Source organism: Leuciscus leuciscus (assembly GCF_965113295.1).
Source record: "Leuciscus leuciscus genome assembly, chromosome: 12".
Taxonomy (NCBI): domain Eukaryota; kingdom Metazoa; phylum Chordata; class Actinopteri; order Cypriniformes; family Leuciscidae; genus Leuciscus; species Leuciscus leuciscus.
In genome coordinates this window covers 30,994,491-31,021,998 of record NC_138736.1, presented here as the reverse complement: position 1 = coordinate 31,021,998, position 27,508 = coordinate 30,994,491, and the positions used below count along the sequence as shown (strand labels likewise).

The 27,508-nt window shown below is 36.7% G+C and overlaps 3 protein-coding genes across 3 annotated transcripts; 1 reads left to right on the top strand and 2 right to left on the bottom strand.

Annotated features, from left to right (window-relative positions):
• Positions 1–386: 386 nt before the first annotated feature.
• On the bottom strand, positions 387–7,536 carry ciarta (circadian associated repressor of transcription a). Its single transcript, XM_082187245.1, has 6 exons — positions 7,337–7,536; positions 4,943–5,295; positions 3,575–3,650; positions 2,907–2,985; positions 2,647–2,806; positions 387–2,241 (listed from the first exon to the last, which is right to left on the bottom strand). Exons 2-6 carry the CDS (start codon positions 5,291–5,293, stop codon positions 1,774–1,776), a joined length of 1,134 nt encoding a protein of 377 aa, XP_082043371.1. The 5' UTR covers positions 5,294–5,295; positions 7,337–7,536; the 3' UTR covers positions 387–1,773.
• A 7,255-nt stretch (positions 7,537–14,791) lies between these two features.
• On the bottom strand, positions 14,792–16,734 carry mrps21 (mitochondrial ribosomal protein S21). The gene is made up of 2 exons (XM_082185718.1): positions 16,576–16,734; positions 14,792–15,213 (listed from the first exon to the last, which is right to left on the bottom strand). The coding sequence occupies exons 1-2, from the start codon at positions 16,656–16,658 to the stop codon at positions 15,033–15,035; spliced, it is 264 nt and encodes an 87-aa protein (XP_082041844.1). The 5' UTR covers positions 16,659–16,734; the 3' UTR covers positions 14,792–15,032.
• Positions 16,735–19,675: 2,941 nt separating this feature from the next.
• On the top strand, positions 19,676–22,516 carry crabp2b (cellular retinoic acid binding protein 2, b). The gene is made up of 4 exons (XM_082186865.1): positions 19,676–19,951; positions 21,058–21,236; positions 21,634–21,750; positions 22,117–22,516. The coding sequence occupies exons 1-4, from the start codon at positions 19,858–19,860 to the stop codon at positions 22,165–22,167; spliced, it is 441 nt and encodes a 146-aa protein (XP_082042991.1). The 5' UTR covers positions 19,676–19,857; the 3' UTR covers positions 22,168–22,516.
• Positions 22,517–27,508: the final 4,992 nt, after the last annotated feature.

The following is a 27,508-nucleotide window of genomic DNA, read 5'->3' as shown; positions in this document are numbered from 1 at the left end:
AACTGTCAATGAATCAAAATCAAAGAACCCTGAAAAAAATGATCAGTTTCCACACAAATATTAATATTAGGCAGCACAGCTGTTTTCAGCATTAATTAAAAAAAAAATATTGAGCACCAAATCAGCATATTAATATGATTTCTGAAGGATCATGTTACACTGAAGACTGGAGTAATAATACTGAAAATGCAGCTTTGCCATCACAAGAATAAATTACAAATACAAAGCTTAAAGATATTTCTTTCAAAAACATTTTAAAAAATTGAATGCTATAGTGTATATTTAAAATATATTTCCATTTATATTTTTTGCTCTATATAGGCTATGCCATAACTGATGTCTAAAAAGAAAGACAATAAAAAAGAAAGAGACTGCAAATAACAATATAAGAAACTTTGAAACATTTAATGATATCAAAAAGTGGAACGTTGAAAAACATTTCAGCAACCTTGACTTGAAAAAACGTTGATATAATAACAGTAACAAACAGAAAATGAGTTTAAACAATCAATAGAAAATAAGAACAGTGCTACAATGCCTGACTTTTTACATTTTGAGGAAGAATTGTTTTATTAAAAAAAAATATTTTCCTCAAAATTCTACCTTCACAATTACATGAAGCTGTTAAGTGCATTTAAATGTTAATCAATTTATATTCATATGCACTTTTCCCTTATAGTACAATCTCCATTATGATGGCAACAATATAGTCATATATTTTCACGGTACTCGTACAGCTGTGACTACATGCGTCTCAGTCAACAAAAGTTCTTCTCATTCCTCATGAAGCTAAATACTGTATCTCTAATTTCAGATTATTCTCTACAAATAGCTAAATAAAAGTCTTATCTTCCTCAGTGTGATCTTTACAGTGTGGGACACTCCACATACTCGTAATTAACTTGAACATATGTTTTAGAGAATGTTTAATAATTACAATGCTTTAAATGGAAAAGGACTTTTTAGGTGAGTAGAAGGGAACAACTGTGCAATTTTCTAAAACAAAAACCTAGATTTCTGTGACAAAAATTAACTATTACAACATGGAAGCAGAACAACATAAATGTGCAAACTGTGTTTGGCAAGAACATTTTCAATAAATGACCATTTGCTTTCCAGATTATAGAATAACACTTCATGATGCATCCCATCAGTTGTTTGGCTCTCTGCATCTTAATAAAAATACAACACTGAACTATGAAAATGGCCCACATGTACGGACTCTCAAGGGTCATTTTAAGGCTGCTTATAAGATCTCAGAATGTTCAAGTAAAGAAGTAATAAATAAAACTGCCTCGAAAATATCCTCCCATACTGCAAATCTATTTCATGCGTTGCTCAAAGTGGTTTTCAATTCAAGTCAAAGGACATTAAGGTAGATTTTCTGGACGTTTTATCAGACTATTCTTCTAGCTTCCCATTTCCATGTTCATAAATATTGTTGGAAGCCTGTGTTATCATGAAAGGCAGTGCAGTCGAGTGTTTGATAGCTGTGCATGTTTCACCGGTTGACCATATGGCTCAAGCACGTATTTTAAGACACATCTCTGACCTCTTAGGACTTTAGAAATGTAGAATCTATAATCTTATAAAAACAAATCTTATGCCATACTGTACATAATATGATAACTTCTGTGTTGTACATATATGTGGCAGAATGTAAAGTCCGACTAACTGAACAACACTTTTCACTTTGTGAAAAACAATGATTTCCCAATATAAACAGGCTGGAAAAAAATGGCCATTCCTTTAAATGCGAGAAACTTCAAAACATTATGTGTTTAACATCTCTGTGCAAAGATGTTTACTATTAACCTGTTTTTCTGGCCCCTCTCCTTTTACAGATTTGCCCACATCTTTCCCACTGATCATCAAGTCTGCTGGTGCGTCAGAAGTAGGAGTCGTGGAGGACACTGACCAATCCTGCATAAACAAGATGCTGCCATCTGTGGCTGATGGTGGTATTACAAGCGGAGGCGGTCTTCCTTTTGCAGTCACAGGGGTTTCGTTTAAGGAGTTTGTCTTTTGCTGAACTCGAAGATGGCTGTTTTTGATGTGTTTGGATTCAGATGTCATTTTATTTTGATTTGTACAGTCTTCTTCAAGTTCGCTAAACGTGGTTTCAGAGTTGCTGAGCCATGAGCTAGTATCGCTGGGGCTTGGTCCTCGATCGTCCTGTAGAATACGTTTGCTGCTTGAGGAACCTTGCGAGTCGGAGTCTGACCAACTCAATCTGCGTTTCTGAAAGAAAAAGGGTTTTGATGAGGAATTGAACCATTCAAGATTGTTGTAGATTGTAAAGGCCCTGATATACCCTGATAACACAATGGCTTTATATGATGAAAATATTTTATTTAGGCTTTTATTCACATAAAAACTTTATGAATTTTTTGAAGCGTCTAAGTGTCAGTTGCGTAGCTGTAAATGGAGGGACAGGAAGCTCTCAGATTTCATTAAAAGATCTTCATTCTGAAGATGAACGGAAGTCTTACGGGTTTGGAACGACACGAGAGTGAGTAAATAATGATCAAATTTAAATTTTTGGGTGAACTATCCCTTTTAGTGGAAAAAACTTTTTGAACCGAGAAGAAACTTGTTGCTTGTCTCATACGGTTTGTTTGTTTCAAAGCACTTCTATCCGCTTACCTTTACAGGAATATGTAACTGGTCCTGATTCCAGCGTGGAGGCAGACTAGCCATAACATTTTGGAATGAAGGGGTGCCACCGCGATGCTGAGGCCTCACCTGAGGGAACCAAGCCTTTAACATCATCTCCAGCTGCAGAATAGTGCCCATATACTTCTCTCTATGGAGGTATAGCAGAAAAATATGATTTAATAAAAGGCATTATATGTATTAAATCTAATGCAGAGAAATGCATCGTTTAATAGAATAAAATAAAATACCCAAGGTCAGGTTTTTGTAGAACACCCACAATCCTTCGCAGTCTATCCATGGCAACACTCTGCTGAAACGTGCTCAAACCTGCCAAAAAGAAACAAATTAATAAATAAAATAGATACAAAATTACATAAGGTGTGGACATACACTACCATTCACATGTCTGGGGTTGGATTTGTTTATTTTATTTTTAAATGTTTTTGAAATAATTCTCTTATGCTCATCAAGGCTGTGTTTATTTGAAATCAAAACTTTAGTAAAAACTGTAATAGAAAACAAATATTTTAAGTTATAATATTTTATTATATTTTCAATATTTTAATTACATAAAATATAATTTATTCCTGTGATGATCAAGCTGAATTTTCATCATCATTACTCATTAGGTGCTCATTAAACTTTTCTTATTATTATCAATGTTGAAAACAGTTGTGCTGCTTAATAATTTGGTGGAAACCTAAATTTTTCAGGATTCTTTGATGAATGGAAAATGTAAAAGAACAGCATTTATTTGAAATAGAAATCTTTTGTAACATTATAAATGTCTTTACTGTCATTTCGTATCAATTCAATGCAATCTTAATGAATAAAAGTATTATTTTTTTTATTTTTTTTTATCTTATTGGCCCCACTTTTGAAAGGTAGTGTACATAGAATTTTTTTAATGCATTACCTTTTTCATATCGACCTGTTTTCAACCCATTCAACAGCTCCAACAGGGGCCTGATGTACCCATGCAGCTCTGAACACTGTAAAAGAAAAGAAATTATATTAAGACATGCATTTACCAATAAAATCATCATAGAAACAATTAAAAACGCACGACAGATTTAGAAACGGCAAAACTGTCTTGGAGGCTTAAGCAAATTTATAGGAACGGGCTGCCTTAAGACTTCAAGAGAGGAGGAAGAAGAACACTAACGGATCCAGTAAGTGCCTACGCACCTTCAGTGCTTCGCCCCTAAAGATGACTCATTCTGAATTTCCCAAGCTTTGTGTTATTAAAGTTGCACACAGATCAATGTATCAACATGACCACCCACAATTGTAAGCCAATGATACCACCAGGTGATCAGATACAGCCATGGTAAAAGGAGCAGCTGTAATTTATTTTTAACAAGGTTCTTGATCATTTCATTAAGATCGGATTTGTTTGTTCGTAACATTTCAGCACATATTGGTTCGTGCATCTGTCACATTGGGATGCAAGGACTTTGCAAAGAGGCTTATATCGAAGGATGGCCCAGTTCCCAAACTATATTTGACATGACAGCCACTCACAAGCTGATGTGTGAGAGAATGTGCTTAGTAATGGTGTGCATTTCACATTTGAAAGGGGCGCTTAAAGGTACAGCAGCCTAAAATGTACTTTTTACATGTAAGGCTCAGAGAAATGGTCATAAACTACTTGACTGAAATAAGTGGATCCCAGGAGAACATTTTTATTAAAAACAATGAATAATAAAAAAAAGTACCTGACCTATTTAAGCATGTTTTAATCTTATTTTGCTTTTTTACATTTTCAAATTTCTTTAGTGTGTAATGTTGCCGTTTGAGCATGAAAAGGGTCTGCAAAGTTACAAAGCACAAAGTCACTCCAAATGAAGTGATGACTATATCTATATCAGTATACTGTATCTATATCTATAGTAGTAAGCACCCTCCTCATGTTACGTTGCATTCGGAGATGGACTACTTTCTGGTGATACTGATTTCTAGCCCCAGTTGATACTTCAAGCACAGTTTCATGTTGCGATTTTGATGCCATCACTGTAGTGCCCCTAGCACTCCCATTCAAAAGGCATTTTGACCGAAAACGAAAATACGGTCAATCTTAAAAGTGGCGTTTCCATTCTAATTATGCTTTTACACGAATGTTTGACTCGGGTAGATTAACAAAAATAGCCTAGGTTGCAATTTGACGAGAGTTACCCTTTAATCGTTAGCTGACAAAACGCAAACGTAGGCTGACACTAATGCAAAATACAAGAGAAGCAGAATGCATGAAAATATCACAGGGTAAAGAGATTTTCAGACTTACTTTGCGTGCAAACCTCAGGTCTCCCTCTGTGGGAATCCTTTCATATGGCGCCGGGTTCTGACTGTTGTAAGCTGGAGACGCCGAGAAACATCCAGTTTGACCAATTTCAACTCTGCCACTCCTCTGGTTCACAAAGGTGAGAGTCGATTTGGAATTTTGAGAGCTCCCATTGGCCAAGCTTTGGATCTGGCAAAGCTTTGGATCAGGCACAACTCCTGCAGCTTTACTCTCAGAGGTGAAGACCTCAGATTCGTCCTCCGTCTGGTCACTCTCACTGTACAGGAGAGAACTGGGGGTTGAGGAGAGGGAATCTTGCATTTGCCATTTGGAAGGACTTCCTGGTGACAGCATCACTGAAATGTAAGAAAACAGATATGTGTGAGGTGGCAGACTGTTTAAAGCTAAAGAGCGATGGGCTAAAATGAACTGGCAGCAAGTGATAGCCTATCTCTGAAGGGAACATGGCAGCTGAAAATTATGAGGAATGTGAAATACAGCTGAGAGAATGTTAACAAAAAGCACAATAGGAGAAGGGGCCGGTTGACGGGACTGTCACTGGTATGTTTTGGACACTAGGGTTGCAAATCCTTGTTAAAACTGCTAGAATGACTTAGAGGATTGACTACAATAGTTTAAAAATGACTAATTACCATTCCAACTACTTTTCAAAAGTTTGTAGTAGTTAAGATTTTATTATTTTTGAAAGCGTCTTATTGCAAAAACATTTCTTATTATCATTAATGTTGATAGTAGTTGATACTAGATTTTTGATACTAGACTTTTACAAGGATCCTTTTCCTTATCCTGATAATAAAATTATTTGATGAATAGAACATTTTAAAGAAAATGATTTATGAGTGAGTGAGTGGGTGAGTGGAATGTGTGGTGTGAGAGGGAGTGAGTGAGTAGAATGTGTGGTGTGTGTGTGTGTGTGTGTGTGTGTGGCCTGGTAAACCCTACATTATGGAGACAAAATGTCCCCACAAAGATGGCAATATCCGAAATCCTTGTCAGGACATTTTTTGGTCCCATTAGAAAAACAGCTTATAAATCCTACTAAGTGATGTTTTTTGAAAATGTAAAAATGCAGAAAGTTTTCTGTGATGGGTAGTTTTATGGGTAGGGTTATTGTAGGAGGATAGAATATACAGTTTGTTCAGTATAAAAATCATTATGTCTATGGAATAAAACATGAAAACACAATGTGTGTACAGTACATAAAACATGTATATGTTGGCAGGATAAGTCAGAGCTGAACTACTGGCTTGACTGGACTTGAAGAAAATAAACCTTATTGTTGAGGTTTCCTGACAGACAAAAAAAAAAAATCTGTAAGTCAAGAAATAAGAGAGGAGCTAGCACCAAACAAACAATTGGCAACAGATAGTGTGGATAAAAAAAAAAACGAATGCAGGAACACAGGATACAGTCCAAAACAGAAAGTGAGATCACAGAGATACCACAATTATCCTGTTTAAAAATCAAACTACCCATGAAGAACAGCACGCCATGTTCCTTTCACTAGGTCAAAGGCCACAATACCACATATGGTTTGTATCTTAAGAATACAATAAAAAAAATAGGAGTTTTGAAAAGCACAAGAATATAACATGTGCATGCCTATAATGCATATACCCTATACTGTTGTTTAGATGGACAGCTATAAATACAGTGTAGGGTTTCAGAATTGACCGAGTTGAAGAAAACACTCTCGAGGGCATGTGGCTCATAAAAAATAAACAGCTAGGCGGTGCCATTAAGACAAATTAACTTTCACCAGATGGACAGCTTGGTGGTTTAAAAAAGATCGATATAGAAGAAGAAAGACATATAGTCGTTTTGGATAAAAGCTTTTGCAATATGAATAAATGTAACATGTAAATATTAAACATTTAAAGAACACTATTATTTATGCTGAGTTGACTAAGCTGTCTTGGAACGTGTGTTGTGACGCATTACAATCCATAAAATGTTTAGCTTTTAAGCCAATAAATAGAAATATTGAAATGTTGTTGTTTTTTTCTTTACATTGAATACATGAGATCTTCACATAAACATGAAAATCATTATAAAAGTAATAATAAAACATCAACCACATGTGGAAAAATATCAGAAAATATCACCGTAAGATCTTGATCAAATGTAAATGTTCACCAGTTTCAGGTTGCAATGAAAACGTAATTTCCTACTTTTCAAATCATTTGTAACTGCAATTATGACATGATGACAGACATAAACTGACAAAACAAAGGGATAATGCAGCTCAACATGGTGTAAACACACAACAAGCGTGATGGCAAACACGTGTAGCATTTCTGGAATATAACGGAGATATTTATTAAAACATTTTAGATGTAAAAATTCGTTTTATTAATAAATTCTTAATTCCCTTACCTTAATACTGGGTCGATTCTGGGTCGGTACCACAACAACCTAGCGCCACTGACACGACCTGACCTGTTGTACGTACGCCTAAAAGTAGTTTCATACAATTTATTGCTCAATAAGATTTTGTGTCAACGTCTCCGTCGTTCGCAGTATTGTCCTGAGAGATTTTTTGGACTTCTATCCTCTTCCTTTCTCCACTCACGTGACGTCACGTCACTCTACAGCGAGGGACAACATGTGAATCGCATTCGCTACACGTGCTGGACAAAAGCCAAGGCAGACTGCGCTCCCATTGGCTGAGAGATCAAAGACGAGTCGCTGATTGGACAGAAAGTAGAACCAATCCCTAAGTATCTGAGTCGGGATTGGTCGGCCTCACATGTTTGCACACCCCCCTCTTCGCACGTGGCATTCGAGTGGAAAGGCAGATACTACGGATTGAATCACGTTCTACAGACGGTGCTCGTTGTTCCACATTAGAGGAAGAGTTTGTACCCGTGACAGTTCGTTTGGAACATAACAACATTTACCGACAACGCTCTATTTTAGATGACCCTCAAATTATTTTAGAAGTAACCACAGCAATATGATACTTCTAATTACATTATTTTCCTATTTATGACAGATTTAAGTAGAAAAAAAACATTCAACCAAAATAAATGGTAACTGAAATAAAATATAAAAATGCATAAAGTATAAAAAGCTTTTCCAAGGCAACATTTCTCATTTTCATTTAGTTTAACTTAATGTAGCTATACTAAAATAACTCAAACTGAAAGAAAAATAATAATAAAGGCATATATATATATATATATATATATATATATATATATATATATATATATATATATATATATATATATATATATATATATATATATAAGGGCTGTGAAACGATATAGGGCTGTGAATACTGTATATATATTTATATATAATTTATATTATATAAATATAAATGATTTATATATAAATAGTACATTTTCTTAAATATATACATGAATGTGTATATACAAAATAACTATACACACATATTTTATGTAAACACAAACTTTTATTTTGGATGTGATTAATCACAATTAATCGTTTCACAGCCCTAAATGTATATATGTGTATATTATATATGCAGGGCCGGCGCGTCCATATAGGCGAACTAGGCAATTGCCAAGAGCGGCACTTTTGTGTGCCAATCGGGAATGAACAATTCACAAAATAGGCTATATGATTTGCTGAGCTGCCGCTGCGCCGCCCCGCCCCGCCCCGCCCCGCCCCCTGCTCTCACGAGTCATGACTCATGACTGAGTGATGGGAAGTTCGGATAATTTTACTGACTCTCTTGTTCGATCTCGTACATAAAAATGAACGAATCTTTATTTCAGTCATTTCGTTAATTTAAGTGGCTTTAAATGTTACACAGCCAAAATCCCCGATCACATCCACCTACGCATATAGTATATGTATATATTTGCTTCCTCTTGGCCTAAAGTGTTCCTGCAACGGGAGTGTTCTCTGGCTAGAGCGCAGAACAGCGGAGTTTGTATGGACAGAAGTGCATGCCTGAGCTTGTGTTTTGGGTTAAGCTGCGTTGCTTTGGCATTGTGGAAAATATAACAATAGAAACAAAATATAGGCTATTAGCCTTTTTACCCATTATTATCAATCTAAATTAATCTCGATTTTAATTTAACTTAATTTCGTTTTTCTTTATGTAAATTTTGTTTTTCTTTATTTAAATTTCGTTTTACTTTATTTAAATTTCGTTTTTTCTTTATTTAAATTTTAAATTTCGTTTTTTCTTTATTTAAATGTTTTTTTTCTTTATTTAAATTTAAAATTTTGTTTTTTCTTTATTTAAATTTTACATTTAGTTTTTTTCTTTATTTAAATTTTGTTTTTCTTTATTGAAATTTAGTTTTCCTTAATTTAAATCTACCCTTTACTGTGTCAGTAATTTGTTAGTCAGAAAAATATAGACTACCTTAAAGTATTGCTTAATTTAACAGACATTTGTGTGTGCGTTTTATATTGCTAGTGCAGCGCGCGTCAAGTATAAGCCCTGCCCGCTTGAGGTGCGCCGCTTCCCGCTCGCGGTGTTCTGTAGTTTACTAAAAGTTTATTAATTCTGAACGTGTCGTGTCTCGCGTGTCCATCTATATTGCACCACCAAATACTACACTGCACTCCCTTGTGAAGTCGATTGGATGAACGGTTCTCGAGAAGATGTTCAGCACCCTCTCGAAGCTTTGAATATTCGATGTTCATTACTACCGCAGCTTCGAAGCTCAAATAAATGGTATTCGGACCAGCCCTAGGGGCGGCACAAATGTTTTTCGCCTAGAGCGGCAGAAGTGCACGCGCCGGCCCTGTATATATGTGTGTTTGTGTGTGTGTGTGTGTGTGTGTGTGTGTGTGTGTGTGTATGTGTATATGTATATATGTGTGTGTATATATATATATATATATATATATATATATATATATATATATATATATACAATTAAATGAATTAAAATTAAAATGGAACATTTCGAAATAAAAACGGATAAAATAACTATAATTGTATCTCATTAATACTAAAATAACACTGGTGTCACATAAAAATGCATTTTGCAAGATTAACTATTATGTCTCAAAAATTACCCAAGAAATCCCTTTTAAAGAAGTCATTGCATAATCCACTCACTACCCTTTGACTTCTTTGCATTTTAGACCTTCAAATGTGGATCATTATCAAAGTTTGTGTTGGTGAACTTTCCTTTTCTAGTTGATAGCAGAACTATGATTGTTAGTCTGACAAAAAAAAAAAAGATAAGGTCAGCTCAGGACAACAAGTGTTATTGGCTCAGTTTCATTCAAAACAAATGAGCTAATGTGTCTGCTCCCTGTAGTCAGCAAAATTACCAGGGAATATTATCCACAATGATACATTATTGTATTCTGGGCTTTGGCTTTTTGGTTATTATGATCAAAAGGACACTTTCAAGAGTAATTATGAGTCTTTCGGGGCAGATGAATTCATTTTGAGCCAAAAACAATTTTCAAGTGCGGTCACTACTGAAGACCTACCGTGACAAAGATTTGGTATGTATTCTGAATCCAAAATCAGATTATAGTTAGATTATTCAGAGTATTATGGAAATTACAGAATTACTGTGAATAGAACCTTTAATTTTACATTTTTATTCTGTCTGCATCACACAGGACAGCATTCACACATGAATGCATTGAAAGCTTATTCACAAAACACACTTTTTCAATCTTTAAACCAGTGAAGGTCACCGATTCCAGCTTCCTCCAACACTGTTGTTGCCTGTAGGTCAGCAGCCAATGCAAACAACAGAATATAGGTCACATGTTAACCATGCTCTACATTCTCAATGATAATCTCAACTCTATTGGAAGCCCTTATTGTTCACAGCTGGAGAGATAAACTCATCTGTAGCTGACCAATATACTTGCACTTGACTAAGTCAAACATATGAATGGGTTTTTAGCTGACGTCAGTGTTATTTTAAGATCACTGAAATGCTATAGTTTTTATTATTCAATATTTTTTTAATTATCTGTTTTCATTTCTATTTGTTATTTTGCAGTTTTAAAAATAAAGATGCCTATATAGTTTTTATAAACTTTTATTTTATTTTTAAGTGGTGTCCCAAATGACGCACTAAACTATGCACTATATACTCAACCATATTGTATTCATTTTAAGTCTGAGTCTGATAGCCCTCCTTCTCCACTACGTAATTAAAGATACAACAGTTGTGTATTTATACTATTATACTTATACAATTTATACTACAAAACGTCATAAAATATGCACCTTTAGTATAAGTTATTTGTGCATCAACTAAATAAAAATGAGAGCTCAAATATAAGTTCAAGTTTTATTTCATATTATTTCAGTTCAAGAGCCAAATAACATATCAGTTACAATTCAGTTATTTTGCTTAAAAACTAAATAAATAATGAATGTTTTCTTTTCTTTTTTAAAAGAGAAAAAAAATGAAATAATAATAGTAAATAATAAACTGGAAAATAAATAAATAAAAATGATATCCTCTTTCCTGCATATGTTAAATTCATCCTTGTTGTTCACTTACTGGTTGATTTCACAGTGTTTTAGCATGAAGGAGAGGCTCTATCCACAACTATGAACTCCCTGACCCAGCAGCCCATCCCCCTGGTTTACAAACAAGAATAATGTGAACCCTGGGGCAGAATGCTGTCACATGACTATACAGCTTGGGGTATTTTTTCAGCGCATAGTTCAACATGCACAATTACACCAATCAAACAAACAGAGCTTTTGGATACAATAATTATGTTCAAAAACAGGAAATCATTTAAACGTTGACTGTAAATAAACAACTCTGTAGTGAAAAAAAGGATATTGTGAATGACATTGTTTAGCCCCAAAGAAACTGAAGCAAGAGGAGTGAAGCACACCTTACATTTTTTTTGCTAGTTAGAGTTAAATGGAAACTTCATGGAAAACACAACACTTCAACTAGTGCTATAATCCACAGCTATACGTTGAACTTAATAACCCTCGAGTCTAGAGAGAGACCCATCCCCCATATATCACAGAGACCTTGATCTCAGTGAAAGAGCACTTACTATAAGTTCCTTCCAGTTCAGCTGTGCAGTTCAGCTTTTTCACTGAAGCATGGCCAAATTTCAGACTGAAGAATTGTTTGACACAAATCAAGGGTTGCTTTAATATAAACAAAATAGTGTTGTATTGTGTTATTCATTTCCTTTCTAATAATTTATTAACGATTAGTTTCTTCTGGTAATGAAAGTAGTTTAAGTGATAAATGAAACATTGCATGAGAATAGGCAGTTTACCCATTAACTTAACCTTAAATGATAAGGTTATCAAATACAAACTTGCTGTGGTATTTAACAACCCACTAGTTAAAGCATTTGTCAAAAAGGTAAAAAGGTCAAATTGAAACTTTATAATAATGCTGTTTCTTGCTACATTTAACAGTAAACTTTTTAAATATGTACCTTTATCCTTATACCAAGGTCAGTCTGAATACTCGATTCTGATTGGCTGGAAAGTGTGCATTTAACCTTTAAATGAATTCCAGTCAGTTTAAGCACCATATTAATGCACTGTTTTCATTGGCTACTTTCAGACTGTCGGTCCAAATCTGATTTTTGTGCATATCCGATCAGATTTATAGGAAAGTGCCGGACGAGCAGAAAATGACAATTTAACGGAGACATGTTTTGAAACTGGTGGAGAAGACAGCGTGGAAAAAAGCCAATTGGATACACAAATAATTGGATTTGGACTAACAGAGTGAATGTAGCCATTGAAGCACACACAGTCTCACACAGTAAGATCAGAGATAGCGCTGTGCACTCACAGAAACATTCAGGAAGCACAGAAACTTATCAACACTGCCCTGCGATAGTGTATCGCTACATTCTATTTCTACATTATATATAGCAATGCTTCGCATGAAATTATGTCAATCGCCAGTTAACAGTTGGTAACATTTTGTATTATTTCGTTGTTCAAACGTGAACAACGCTTGGGACAGCTGACATTGCTGATTCGTCCACAAAGCGGTCATCCCTATGTTCCCACGGCCCTATGTTCCCACATTTCTAAGATTTTTTTTTTACTGACAATTTGTAAAATGTAGGCCTATGTTCCCACAGCCCGATGTTCCCACAGCCCGATGTTCCCACAGTCCTATGTTCTCTCAAGATTTTTCTAATTTCAAAGATTTTTCTGAAAACGAAACTCTAAGTCAAGTCATTTTTATACCGCATTTAACTAATTAAGCCTAAGTCCCCTATGAAGGGTAGGTTTTAGTGCTTGTGCTGGTACAGGGATAACACAATTACATCCCAGACAAGTCTCCCCCTATGAAGGGTAGGTTTTAGTGCTTGTGCTGGTACAGGGATAGCACAATTACATCCCAGACAAGTCTCCCCCTATGAAGGGTAGGGTTAGGGTATAAAAATCTGATGCAAATTGATGATAAAGAAAATGTGGGAACACAGAGCCTAATTTTGGAACGAAAAAAAACCCCTTGGAAATCATGGAACATAGGGCTGTGGGAACATAAGGCTGTGGGAACATAGGCATGATCCCGTCACGAAAGTTTAGCCTTGCCAATTTAAATATTCAAGAAGACGCGAAAGGGAATGCGTTACTTGAGGAAAACAGCACGCCGATACTGAATTGAGCTCTCTTTCACATTTTCTTGCGCTTGAACAGACATGTTCAAACAAAATTATGTCAAAATGCCTTGTAAACATAGCCAGTTATGTCCTAACTGAACGTAAACAATTGAGAAATAAAACGCATGAGTCACAGTAGCCTATATTGGATCCGTGAATTAGCTCTTAAGCCCGGGACACACCAAACCAACGCCAAAGAACTAGCGCTGATGAAAGCCGACTGTGTTGTCGCCCCGCGTCGCCTTCCTCGGGGGAAAAAGCTGCACTTGAACACACCGAGAGAAATATAGCCGACAGTCAGCTAGAATGCGCGTTCTGCGCCTGCGTGTAAATGAGACAACTGTCTATTTCTGAAGATATGTTATTCATCTATATTCGTCATTCAAAAAGGGAAACGATGCTGCAGGCTAAATATACACAAATCATAAAGATTTATCTTTTAAAGGTTGCACTAAAGCCACCACGAAGTGGCTTATTCGTACGAATTCATACGACCTGACTCGTACGAATTAGTACGATTTTTGTAAAATCGTACATATTTTACGAATTGGCCAATTCGTATGAATTCATACGAATGACCTACCCCTGACCCCGCCCCTAAACCTACCCATCACGTGGGTTTAGACAAATCGTACAAATTCGTACGAGTGAGGTCGTACGAATTAGCCAACTTTTTATCATTCGTACGAATTGGTCGTGAGATAGCATTGGACACACTGTGATGTTTTAACTATTCATATTTGAAATGACTTCCAGTCAAAGCAGGTCTGCATTCACCTGAGCCATATTTCACTAATGTTTGCTCAAGGGCTTGTCATTCATGTGTCACACAGTATTTTTTTTTTTGACAAAGTCTGGTTTAGACTCTTTTTTTAAAGCCCCTGGTTATTCCACTTTACCAGACAATAGAGTTTAGCAATACTTCCCCAATATTTAACCTGTCATTTAAAAATGTAGACAGACTACATTAACAAAATGTATAGGTAGACTTAAAAGAATCACTGATAGGTCTCAGGTTTTACCAGACCTTTTGCATTTTCAAAGTGTTAGCATGGAGAAAAGATAAGATTAATGAGTGACTACGCTGTTCCCACTTCATTTAGCATCTGTTTGAATTGGTTTGCTACTTTAAACATTGCGCAATGTGCACATTTTAATTGCTAGCATTGAAAATAAACTTTTTTTTACATTCAATAAAACACAATTCGTGTACAAAGCATGTTTTGTTAATGATGTTTAATAAAAATAACAAGTTCCTATGATTTAAGAACTTTTTATTATTAACAAAAACATACAATGGTTTATAGCCTACAATATTACAACACAAGATGGAAATAAGGTGATGAGAGATCACAGTCCTGCAATGACCTTTTGATGGTCTACGTGTTCAAATGTTCCTGTGGATCTTCATCTTTGTAAAACACCAGAGGTACTTCTGAGGCAGATCACAATGCATGACTCATCTGGTCAACATGAACAGTCAGTTTATGTCCTCTTCTTAACATCCAAGCCATGGATCTTGTCTTTGTGACCTTGCTACGAAAGATATCTTGCGGGCCATCTCAGCGTTGTAGATTCTCTTACAGTTGTCGTAGCTCTTTCTCTGTCGCTCACGACAGGGTTTCTCATAGTATCTTCTCCGTTTCACAGATTCAATTATTCCGTCTGAGGACAGCACTCTGCAGAGAAAAAGAGCACTTAACATTAAATAGCCTAATGAATTATTTGGTTAAATGGCTGAAAACAAGGCAAACTTTTAAACCAAATAATCCAAGCTTAAGCGTTGCGAAAGTAAGATTATAAAACCGATCCAAGGTAAGAGTTTTGATATAATCAGTGATTTGATCATAATTATGTTCGTGCCCAGATTGCATGACTACAACTCAACTGCACCCCCTAAAGAAACTTCTGCAATGATGTATCTAACTTACAACTTTTCATTGACTTTATTTCATTTAATCTACTGACAATTTATATCCTTTTGTTTCACCTCATTTGTGCATTACAGATATTTTTATATTCCTATTTTTTATTTTATATTATATACCATTTTATATATTTGACATTGCATACTTTCTCATCAGAGCACATGCTACTCTGCAAACACTTTGGCAATACAAATGCAGTTTTGTCATGCTAATAAAGCACACCAAAATTGAAATTGAGATTTATATTTATATATATATATATATAGATATATATTTAAGACATTATTCCGAATTATTTTTTTGTAAGCTAATTACAAGGTCTGGCAACCAGGGTTATTGTTGTTAACTGAAACTATTAAAAACAATTTTGTTAATTGAAAAAGCAGAAAAAAATAAACCAAATATTAGATTACATTTTTTTTTATAATATAGATCAAATATTAGAAATCTCACTTTGGCATAACTGAAATATAAGTTAGTTGAAGTGTGAATATTACTAACTGGAAATAATTAAAAACTAGATTTGAACGAATTAAAATGAAATAAAAATACCTAAATACAAATAGTAATACTCAAAAATATATATAAAAAAAGCACATAAAATTACAAAAAATTTAACTGAAATTAAAATATAAACAAAAAATATATACAAAATAAAAGCTAAATTAAAATATTACTACAAACTTTAATAGCATATAGAAAATACTAAAATAGCACAGAAGGCAACAAGGTTTAGAAATACAGCGTGTAGAATTTTAAATAAACTAATTTACGATGAACACTCTAACTAACGACCTGTCAATCATTATTTAACATACTAATGTTCTCTAATCATGTTATTATGCGTTACCAGGAAAATCTACTAAATCTATTTTTTATTTATTGGTTCGTTCAAAGTCTTGAGTGAGGGCTCTCTGCAAGTTTCAGCAGTGCATTCATAGTTGCATCAACTAAATGACCTAACGTTACTGAGAACAGATCAGTAGCGTGAGGTTTACGTCACTTGACATGTGTCGTGTTATCATGATAGGGTTACATTACATCAGTTAATAGATTTATAACGACATTTCTTAAATATATAGATATCAAAATCACTCGACATCCGATAAATACCTGCTCAGTGCTCCATATGCAGCATCGACATTGCCGTTCTGGACCATGACAGTCCGAGCGACGAAGCGAAGGTGGTTCGCCATGTTTCCTCCGTGTTACCGTCAATCGTGCTCGTGTGGAAATGCGATCGTTTGAACAGACAGTTCCTGCACGTGATCGCGCGAACTCTAGGTGGCGCCAAATGGATTTTAAAAAATCAACAGTTGCGATTCATGAACTAGAAGACTACAGTGTGTTTCAACGGCTCAGTCATACAAAAGAGAAATTCATTCAGGTAAATGTATTAATTTGATAGACTTTTAAAACTTAATTGATTATAGCTTCATTTACAAAACAGGACGGAACCAAACAGGATGGAAATAAAGAGCTAAAGTTAACCATTCATCAGTGAGAGATTACATGAGGGACAAACTTGATGTTAATTTTGATATTTTTAAGCATCTTTTTTAAGTTTTATAACACCTTATGTAAAATTTCACCTGGAGAATGACTAACAGGATGAACATTTAAATTAAGGACACAGCAAAAACCTATTAAATGATTACCTTTTACAACAATATTCTCAGGGATGCATTTTTGTTGATTAGAGGAAAAATTAAGATACACCTGGAGTATTAATAATAATTAAATGCTGTTATTTTTCCTTCATTTTAGAAGTTAGATGTATAGTACCGTTAAAGACATACCACGCAGAATTGTAACTAAGCCTCCTCCACCATATTCATTAGGCCCATTGAGCTCCTATTATGTTTTGTGAAACGAAAGGCTCTTCACATGGCATATGGACTTACTTAGGTCATCAGTGAGTGTTATCACAAACTGCTCACTTAGTCTCCCAATTATTGACTTTTTATGTAGAAAAATTCCCCCTCCTTTCACAGTCTTTCTCTTTCATACATGAATTCCTCACCGTCTCCCGAATAATGGGGTCAGTGGTAGGTGAGTGTGGAATCGGGATTGTTTTCTCATTCAAATTCAAGTAGCTTTATTGACTCGACCACTTCAAAGGAAGACTTGCTGATGCGCTTTTAGGGGAAGCATTCAAAGTGAGAGCAAGAAAACAGCTTGAACTTTTGCCACTGTCTCCATTCTGCCTGAAAATATACAGTTTCTTCTTTCTCTCTCACTCGTTTCCCCCCCTCCGCTTTTCCTCTGTTCCATTTCCAGGGAAATCATTTCTTATCCAGACTTGTTGAAATGTTCTTGGTAAGGGGGGGATCAGGGGGTAAAAGGGAGAGAAAAGAGACGGGTGGGGAGAAACTAAGGAATCGACTGGTAATTACCTCCGAGCATTTGGAGAAGAGGAGGTGGTTTCAGTTTACATGGCCTCATTTTCTCTCTCCTCCCTGGCTCCCTTTTGGCCACTCAAACACTCCATTTGCTTCTCGTCTCTCCTCGCTGCTTCTTTCACGGCATTTGTATGAGGAATGTGGAGACGCGTACAAAAGGAACAAAACGAAATGAAGTGAAGCAGATTAGAGCAAAGCGAAAGAAAGAGAGAGTGAATGGAACTGATTAAAGAAAACTAATGATGATACTTCATAATTTATTAAGATCATACTGAGCCGTTGGCAAAATTCATGTGGATATTGATAAAATAATAATAAAGTTCTGATTGAAATAATCAGAAATCAGGGTCTGTAACATGACCTTGTAGAATGATTAAAAAAACTATTTTGTCTTCAGTTAGCATAAAGCATTTTAAGATGAAGCTTTTTACTTCCAGATTTCCAGATATAGGCCTGGTTTCACAGACAGGGTTTAGATTAAGTTGGATTCGGCCTGGATAAATTAGGCTATTTAAGTAGCTTTTATACACGTGCCTTAGAAAAAAACATTACTGTGTGCATCTTGAGACGAAATAATGGCACTGACATATTTTAAGATATGTCAGCTCAGGTTGCTTTGAGTTAAAACAGCTAAAACATGCATTTTAGTCTGGGAATAGGCTTTAAACCAGGCAATAATCAACAGAAGAACTTTATAATATTCATTCATTTGAGTGCATGCCTGTCACAGAATCGCATGCTTTCTTATAGGCTACAAATTCGCCTCAAAGGGGAAATTTAATGTAATCAAACAGCTTTATAATTGACTAATATACTATTATATGAACGAATATGTTATAGTCTCAACAAGTAGTGGGTTATTGAAATTTATTTGGGAATACAAAGTCCCTCAGATCTTTAAAGGAAGTCTAAATGCAAATTCAAAGCCAGAGTCTTGTTAGGCCACAGACACAGAGGAGTCTACAGAAGCGCTCAGCAAGAGACAGAACAGAAGAGAGCCCAGATTTGAAGCTGTGATATGATTGACTGACAATGGCTGACTGTTGTGGTTTGAATACTAACAAAGCTCACCATGAGATGTCTTTGTTGGCATGTTTATATGAGGGAAAGGGATCTGAATATGGGGGTTTCCATGTATTTTACACCATTTCAAAAAATGTGTTTGACAAAAACTCCTAAACATAATGGAATGTCTTCTAATTCAGTAGATGAGAAATAAATGGGATAGTTCACTCAAAAATGAAAATTGTGTCATCACTTACTCAACCTCGTGTTGTTCTAAACCTGTATGGGTTTCTCTGTTCTGTTGAACACAAAAGAAGATATTTTGAAGAATGTCGGTAACCAAACAGTTGATGGACCCCATTGACTTCCATAGTGAAAAAAAAATAATACTATGGAAGTCAATGGGGTCAATCAACTGTTTGGTTACCGACATTCTTCAAAATATCTTCTTTTGTGTTCAACAGAACAGAGAAACCCATACAGGTTTAGAACAACACGAGGTTGAGTAAGTGATGACACAATTTTCATTTTTGAGTGAACTATCTCTTTAAGTTCAATTAATATAATATATTGTTTAAAACAAGTAACTGCAGAACTCGAAATTTAGAGATGTGAATGATCCATGACATAGAAAGGAAAAGGCTGGTCTTGTAGTAAGCATGCTGCAAGTTGCTTTGGATAAAAGCGCCTGCTAATGACAAATAACACGTATTAGGATGTAATTGAAGGAATTAGCAGTATGACCCGATCGCTCAAGTGAAATGGTGGGGCAAATAGAGGTCTAGTTGGATCTTTACTGGAAGCACGCTGTGCGCGAGCAGCGGCCGCCCAATGAAACGCCGCTACAGGCGCAAACGCTCCGGATTGGTCGAGAACTCAGCGCACATTTACAGGCTGATCCGAGAGAGAGAAAGACTGCTGAACGCCGGCAGATGAGAGGAGAAGAGCCGTCCAAAACAACTGTTTGAAAGAAAAGATAAGAAGAAACATGGAATCAAACGTGGAGCGAACGTTTGCTGACTTTTCTGGATCCTGGAAAATGAAAAGTTCAGAAAACTTCGAGGAGCTTTTGAAAGCTCTCGGTGAGTTTTTAAAGATTCTTCATTATTATAAGATAATATGTCTGAGATTATTAAAAGAAGAAATCATTTAACATTTTTAAGTTTAAAACACATTTGATCTTTGTGTTCGTGCCGGGTTTTTTTTTTTTTTTTTGATATACGTTGTGAGGTTTAAAAGTAAAATCTATGTTGTTGTTACTGCCTTGTAAAAAAGAAAAGAAAAGTCTCATTAAAAGTCAGAAGAAGTGCTGGGATAAGAGGTATATATTTGTTATTATTACTTATTTTAAAAAAATACTATTACTTAAAATTTTTTTTTTTTTTGCCATTTTGTTATCATTTTGTTGTTTGCTATAAATCGAACCAAAAAAGCTATTTCGATGGTCCACTTTAGAAATTCTATAAGTTTGCAACTACATGTCAACTAACCCTCATTAGAGTATTAGTAGACTGTTAGGTGTTAGGGTTCAGATTAGTAGAATAAGCTGACATGTAGCCTACTTGCAAAGTTACTTATAGTCAGTAAAATGTCTGTTGGGAGACCATCAAAATAAAGTGTTATCAGATAAGTTGCAACGTTACTTATAGATAGTAGAATGTGTAGAATGTTTAAAGTGGACCATCAAAATAAAGTGTTAACAAATTTTTTTTTATAATAATTATATATACTGAGACTCAGTTTGACCATAAGCACAATCAATGGAGATCTGCATGGAGCAATGTTATGCTTCACTTCCTCATGGGATTGTGATTAGCCTCACAAACCCTGACACGGGGCCCCTCGGCCAGCCGTTCGGCTCTGCAGACACACCGTCCCTCGACCCCAATTATTCACGCCAGAGGAAGTTCAAACAGACTAAGTATGCTGTTGCCCCTAAAGGAAATATAATGAATTCACTGTCGTGACTCAATATGTAAAAATAAATATATTTCCTTGGTGTAAACATTAAGACTGGGGCACCAAATTTTTATTGCATAAATATGCAACCGCTGTTTAAATCGTAAAACATTCCCGTGGAAATTGGACATGCTCATGAAACACAGGAAATTGGGCGTAGGAAAAATGGCTTTGATTTCTGATAAATGGCCTTTTAATTTCTCAGCACATTTGTGGGTGTGTTCTACAGGCGTAAATGTCTTTCTGAGGAAGATTGCAGTTGCAGCAGCCTCCAAACCAGCTGTTGAGATTACACAGCAAGGGGAAAGCCTCTCTATTCAGACTTCCACTAGCGTGCGGACCACTCATGTGTCCTTCACGGTGGGCGAGTCCTTCAACGAGGCTACGGTGGATGGACGCCCATGCACAGTAATACCACCCATCCATCCATCATCTCTCTATCAATCCATCATTCCATACATCATATTTTTCTCTCTGGAAATTGCTCAAGCATGTTACATAAGACAAAAATGTATTATAATATTTATAATCACATATAAATGTACTATTAGAAAACAATATAAATAAATATTATAAACTATATTATTATTTATATTTTCTAACACTAAACTCACTAAATAACACTAACACTAAATATTAATATATATGCTAACTTTATTTGATGGTGAAAGTTCACTTTTATCTATACACACAAAAACTTTGATGCATGTTTTCAGCAAACAATCCTTTAATGTGACTATAAAGACATTATAAATTAATATCCCAGCTCTTTGTTGTTTTCTAAATATTTAAATTTCCCCTCAAGAGTTTTCCCAAATGGGAAACAGACAGTAAAATCACGTGTGAGCAGACACTGCAGAAGGGGGAGGGGCCTGAAACATCATGGACACGTGAACTGACCAATGATGGCCAGATGATTCTTGTAAGTACACCACTTAGGCTATTTGAATATATTCAACTGAATTATGCCAGTAGCATATAATATACAGACTACGACCAACCTACTCTAATGAGCATCTTAAAATGCTCAACACCTTACAGTGATAGATGTTGTTCATTCATTCTCATTATATTGATGATGAGTAGATGTTCACATTATTAGAAGTCACACAGCTCCCATTAAGGCCACTTACAGTAAACAGGCCCCTCAATGCTTTGAATTCATTCAGAGAACAAGATCTGATTCGATATGTGAATATTTAACATGTGTTAATATGTTTAAGCCCATCTGATATGAATCTTAAATTGTTTAAACAGTTGCTGGTGGTTTCTGATGTTTATTTTCCAGACCATGAGAGCCGGAGATGTCGTCTGCACCCGTGTGTATGAACGAGACTGAAGGATACTTAGACCTCAGTTAATTCCATCTCAACTATGTCCACAGTGTGCTAAATACTAGTTTATCATTGTACAAATAGCCTGTTACTTCCACTTTTTAAATGTTTCACATGTGCTAAGTTTGTGTATCAGAGAAGGAGAGATGTTTGAAGGGTGAGAGGCGGTACTTGTATAAAGATAGTCGTGAGTTTGCATTGTTCTTTTTGATGCATTATCTGAAAAGTGTATTTATTGTTGTTGTTTGTGCATTTTATGTTGCAGTTTCATGTATATGCCACAATGTGGCTTATCAATCAAAACTGTTTTTGGCAATAAACCTTTATACAAATAAACCCCCCAAAATCCCATGACTACTGCACTGTTATCATCTTGCCTGATATATAAATCTCTTTGACACTGACCTTGTTTGCACTTTTCCGCTTATTTTCTGCCTCATTCCTTCTCTTCAAAGTGCCCTTTGTGTCTGTTCTCGCTTTCTGTCTCCTGATCCAACCACTCGCTGGTTTGAACAACACTATAAATTTGTATTTCACGAGTGTACATCAATTGTTGAATTATTTCCTGGCAAAGAGTAAAGGGGGAATGAGGGAGAGGTACGGAAAGAGTGAGTAAACGTTAGAAAAGAAAAATGATTTCATATTTTGAAGGTTATATTCCCTCTGCTCTCTCTCCCATCTGCAGCTAGTTACTGCATGAGGTCAGAGAGAATGGCTCTCATTCCTGTCTTTTTTTGTGTCTTTCTGCAGCCAGATCCATGATCCAGACTGTTGCTTTATTCTGAATCTAGGGCACATGCATCTGGAAGTTTAATAAAATAAAAAAGTATGAATAAATGATGCAAAAAAGTTGCTGATGTACTTTAAACTCTTTATTCCATTCTGCCACAGACACACATTTATTCAACAGTTCAAAGACTGCTGTGTTTTTCCAGTCGGCTGCCAATGATGGATTTTCCAGGTTCCCAGACAACAGAGCTCACAGTGGACTTATTCAAGATTACACATAATTTCAGAATGCTGTGTTGAGTATGTGTGTTCTACGATTCTCAGTGGTCCTGTTAAGAGTTTTAAGCTCATATAACCCACTAAGTTTATGTATGCTGCAGTGTGCAGAGGTTGCCATTAAGTTTACACACTTTCTGGAAGAGGTTGAAAAAGTTGATAAGCTCTTCTTTAAAAAATCAGATGCAGTGACTATATTTTTGTGGAGTTTGCTAGGTGGTACGAATGAAAACTAGTAATAGTGAATATATTACTAGTTTTTATACTTACCACATAGCAACCAACTAGAACCCTCTAGCAACCATCCAAAACACCCTAACAACTACCTAGCAAAGGGCCTAGCAACCACCTAGAACTCCAGCAACCACCCAACAACCATCTAGCAACCACCCAGAACTCCCTAACAACCATCTAAAAATGGCCTACAGTAGCAACCACTCAGAAAATCCCAACAACCATCTAGGCCTTGCAACAACCTAGAACCCCCTAACAACCATATAGCAATGGCCCAGCAACCACCTAACAATATACTAGGAACAACCCAGCATCCACCTAACAACAATAATGTCCCAGCAACCACCTAACAATACACTAGCAACCACCTAACAGCCATTTAGCAACAACGCCAGCAACCACCTAACAACCATATAGCAATGGCCCAGCAACCACTTAAAAATACACTAGCAACAACCCTGCAACCACCTAACAATACACTAGCAACAACCCAGCAACCACCTAACAGCCATATAGAAATGGCCCAGCAATCACTTAAAAATACACTACCAACAACCCTGCAACCACCTAACAATAAACTAGCAACGACCTAATAGCCATATAGAAATGGCACAGCAACCACCTAATAATACACTAGCAACAACCCAACAATCACCCAACAATACACTAGTAGCAACAACCCAGCAGCACCCAACAACCATATAGCAATGGCCCAGCAACTAACAATACACTAGCAACAACCCAGCAACCACCTAACAATAATGACAACCCAGAAACCACTTAACAACCATATAGTAATCACCCAGCAAACCCCAAACAATACACTAGCAACAACCCAGCAACCACCTAACAATAATGACAACCCAGAAACCACTTAACAACCATATAGTAATCACCCAGCAAACCCCAAACAATACACTAGCAACAACCCAGCAACCACATAACAATACACTAACCCAGCAACCACCTAACAATACACTAGCAACAACCCAGCAACCACCTGTAAAGGGATTTACAGTCAAAGACCCAGAACCAGATATGATGAATGAAGACCCGGAGTCAGAATTATAATAAATTGAAGAAAAGTTTTACTGAAGTTAGTTTGCAGTTTCATCAGCAAAAGTCAGCTTCAAGACTCACATGGAGTTCGTAGGCCGCCCCACTTACAGTTAAATACCCTTCACCAAGGTCTAAGCTACGTCCTTGCTTCAGGTTGCAGTTTCTAATTTGGCTAAGAAATAGATAAACATAGTTATTTTCCACACATATACAGATAGACAGAAGCATATCTCCATCGATTATGCGGCTGACACTCGGACCCTGTAGTTGGGCACGTCGTGACCTTCCAGGTCGCAGATTTGGGTTGATGGGCGCCAACATGTCCAGAACAAGAAGTCAGTAAATCTTCAATAATGCAGTGGTTCCTTAACCTGTAACTAAAAAGACTAACACACACACCGACACACAGCTTTGCCAAGGTTGGATTTGGCCAGGCTCTAACTATAAACAGGAGAGTCCTCTCAAAACATCAAGATAATACGTTCTTTCTCTCAAGGAGATGACACTTTAATCTAACTGGAAAGTAAGGCTTTAAATGAGAAATGGTCCCTTAAACTATAGACTTCAATGACCCCTGTGACTAATAGTCGTCAGGGTATCCTAGAAAAACAGATGTATGTAAAACAAGTCCATATTTCATTTCTGGAAGCCGGGCTAAATGAGCAAGCACTGTTACTGCTTTCAGATATCAAATACAGACATTAGAGAATACATTAAAAAAAGAACATTTCAGTAATCACACTGGTAACTTCTATAACAAAGTAAAATCTCACAAGCCTAGAGAAGTAATTCAACTCATTTGATATTTAGAAGGAAAAATATTGATTAATACCTTGATTATAATCACTCATTAGATATACATTGAAGCAGCATTGGATTCCAGAATCCACCCCATTCACACCCAACAAGCAACAACCCAGCAACCACCTAACAATACACTAGCAACAACCCAGCAACCACCTAACAATACACTAACCCAGCAACCACCTAACAATATACTAGCAACAACCCAGCAACCACCTTACAATACACTAACCCAGCAACCACCTAACAATACACTAACCCAGCAACCACCTAACAATATACTAGCAACAACCCAGCAACCACCTAACAATACACTAACCCAGCAACCACCTAACAATACACTAACCCAGCAACCACCTAACAATATACTAGCAACAACCCAGCAACCACCTAACAATACACTAACCCAGCAACCACCTAACAATATACTAGCAACAACCCAGCAACCACCTAACAATACACTAACCCAGCAACCACCTAACAATATACTAGCAACAACCCAGCAACCACCTAACAATACACTAACCCAGCAACCACCTAACAATATACTAGCAACAACCCAGCAACCACCTAACAATACACTAACCCAGCAACCACCTAACAATATACTAGCAACAACCCAGCAACCACCTAACAATACACTAACCCAGCAACCACCTAACAATATACTAGCAACAACCCAGCAACCACCTAACAATACACTAACCCAGCAACCACCTAACAATATACTAGCAACAACCCAGCAACCACCTAACAATACACTAACCCAGCAACCACCTAACAAGTTAAAACCCAGAAACCAAAACCACCTAACAATACACTAGCAACAACCCAGAACACCCTAACAACCAACTAGCAGTACTTTAGCAACCCATCAAAGACCTCAAAAGAGTCCACTAGCAGCCACCTAGCAATGCCTAGAAACTACCCAGAATGCCATAACAACCAACTATCCATAACCCCCTAACAACCAGCAAGCAATGAAACACATTGACTTAACTACCACCCAACACCTCATAATAACCATCTAGCAATGACCTAGCAACTGGCTAGCAATGCTGTAGCAACCACCCAGAACGTCCTTACAACCACCTAGCAATTCCCTAGCGACCACCCTGAACTCTCAGTAGCCACCTAGCAATGCCATAGCAACCTTTCAGAAACCCCAAAACAATACTCTGAGCGACCACCCAGAACTCCCTAGTAACCACCTAGCAATGCCCTTGCTACTACCCAGAACACTCTCACAACCACCTATCAACACCCTAGCGACCACCCACAGCACCCTATCATTGTGGCAGCAAATTTTGCACAAGCGCCGGATTACATTTTCTTCAGAATTCAGCATTAACTTCTATTGGTTCCTAGCCTGGATGCCAGCCGAACTTAGCCCCGCCCACAACATTTGAGGTAGGGAAGTTCAGTCTGGACTTGATTCGTTGTGGAGCAACTATGCTCTAACCAGAGCTATTCGGACCAATCAAATTGTCAGGGCGGGCTTTATACGATGAAGGACAGATGATCAACAGTAACGTAATTATCCACGTCACCAAAGAGTGCTTGGGTTGAATTCGTTTACAACAAAGATGCCGCCATCGCGTCTGTTATAGAAGATATCGACAGCGCATTCATTTTAAAAGAGAAACAGAGAACCGCGATCAAGGCATTTGTTGATCGGAAAGATGTTTTTGTAGTCCTTCCGACGGGATTCGGCAAAACTTTAATTTATCAGCTGGCCCCAATGGTCGCTAAGAAGACGGGGTGCAATGAAAACCCTGTGGTCATTGTGGTTTCTCCATTGCTTTGATTGGTTCTAGGTCTATCCAATTGAGTGCAGAGGCATTTTCTTTCCTGGTTCGGTTGAAACATGCCCCATAATCACAGCCCAATGGAGCAGTACCAGACTCATATTCTGACTAGAATCTGAGTATGACGATGTCAGGCTAATTGGTTCCATGTGTCTGTCTGGAGTTCTTGACTCAGTTTAAAATTTCAAGAGAATGCCAAAATGCTTTCAGACACGGATCCACATCCGCTGCAACTCCTGGCATGTCCACTGCGCACCTCGTTAACCAGATTCATTTTACAAGCACTCTAGAACAAGGTCGTCAAGTCTTCACCGCGTATTTAACTCTGGCCTTGTGCGGTTTAAGCCCATTGTGGTGGTATGCACTAAATTAGTCCCAGATCATGATTTCTACCCTTCTTTAATTGACACCATACTGCTGGGAATCAGTGGCAAAA

Excerpts from the sequence above, each read along its gene's own strand:
- ciarta (XM_082187245.1), bottom strand. The coding sequence starts at position 5,293 with ATGCTGTCACCAGGAAGTCCTTCCAAATGGCAAATGCAAGATTCCCTC. Across the intron at positions 2,807-2,906 it reads CTACAAAAACCTGACCTTGG|AGAGAAGTATATGGGCACTA; the intron begins GTATTTTATTTT and ends ATACCTCCATAG. Across the intron at positions 2,242-2,646 it reads AGTTACATATTCCTGTAAAG|AAACGCAGATTGAGTTGGTC; the intron begins GTAAGCGGATAG and ends TTTTTCTTTCAG.
- mrps21 (XM_082185718.1), bottom strand. The coding sequence starts at position 16,658 with ATGGCGAACCACCTTCGCTTCGTCGCTCGGACTGTCATGGTCCAGAAC. Across the intron at positions 15,214-16,575 it reads GCATATGGAGCACTGAGCAG|AGTGCTGTCCTCAGACGGAA; the intron begins GTATTTATCGGA and ends TTTTCTCTGCAG.
- crabp2b (XM_082186865.1), top strand. The coding sequence starts at position 19,858 with ATGGAATCAAACGTGGAGCGAACGTTTGCTGACTTTTCTGGATCCTGG. Across the intron at positions 19,952-21,057 it reads GGAGCTTTTGAAAGCTCTCG|GCGTAAATGTCTTTCTGAGG; the intron begins GTGAGTTTTTAA and ends TGTGTTCTACAG. Across the intron at positions 21,751-22,116 it reads ATGATGGCCAGATGATTCTT|ACCATGAGAGCCGGAGATGT; the intron begins GTAAGTACACCA and ends TTTATTTTCCAG.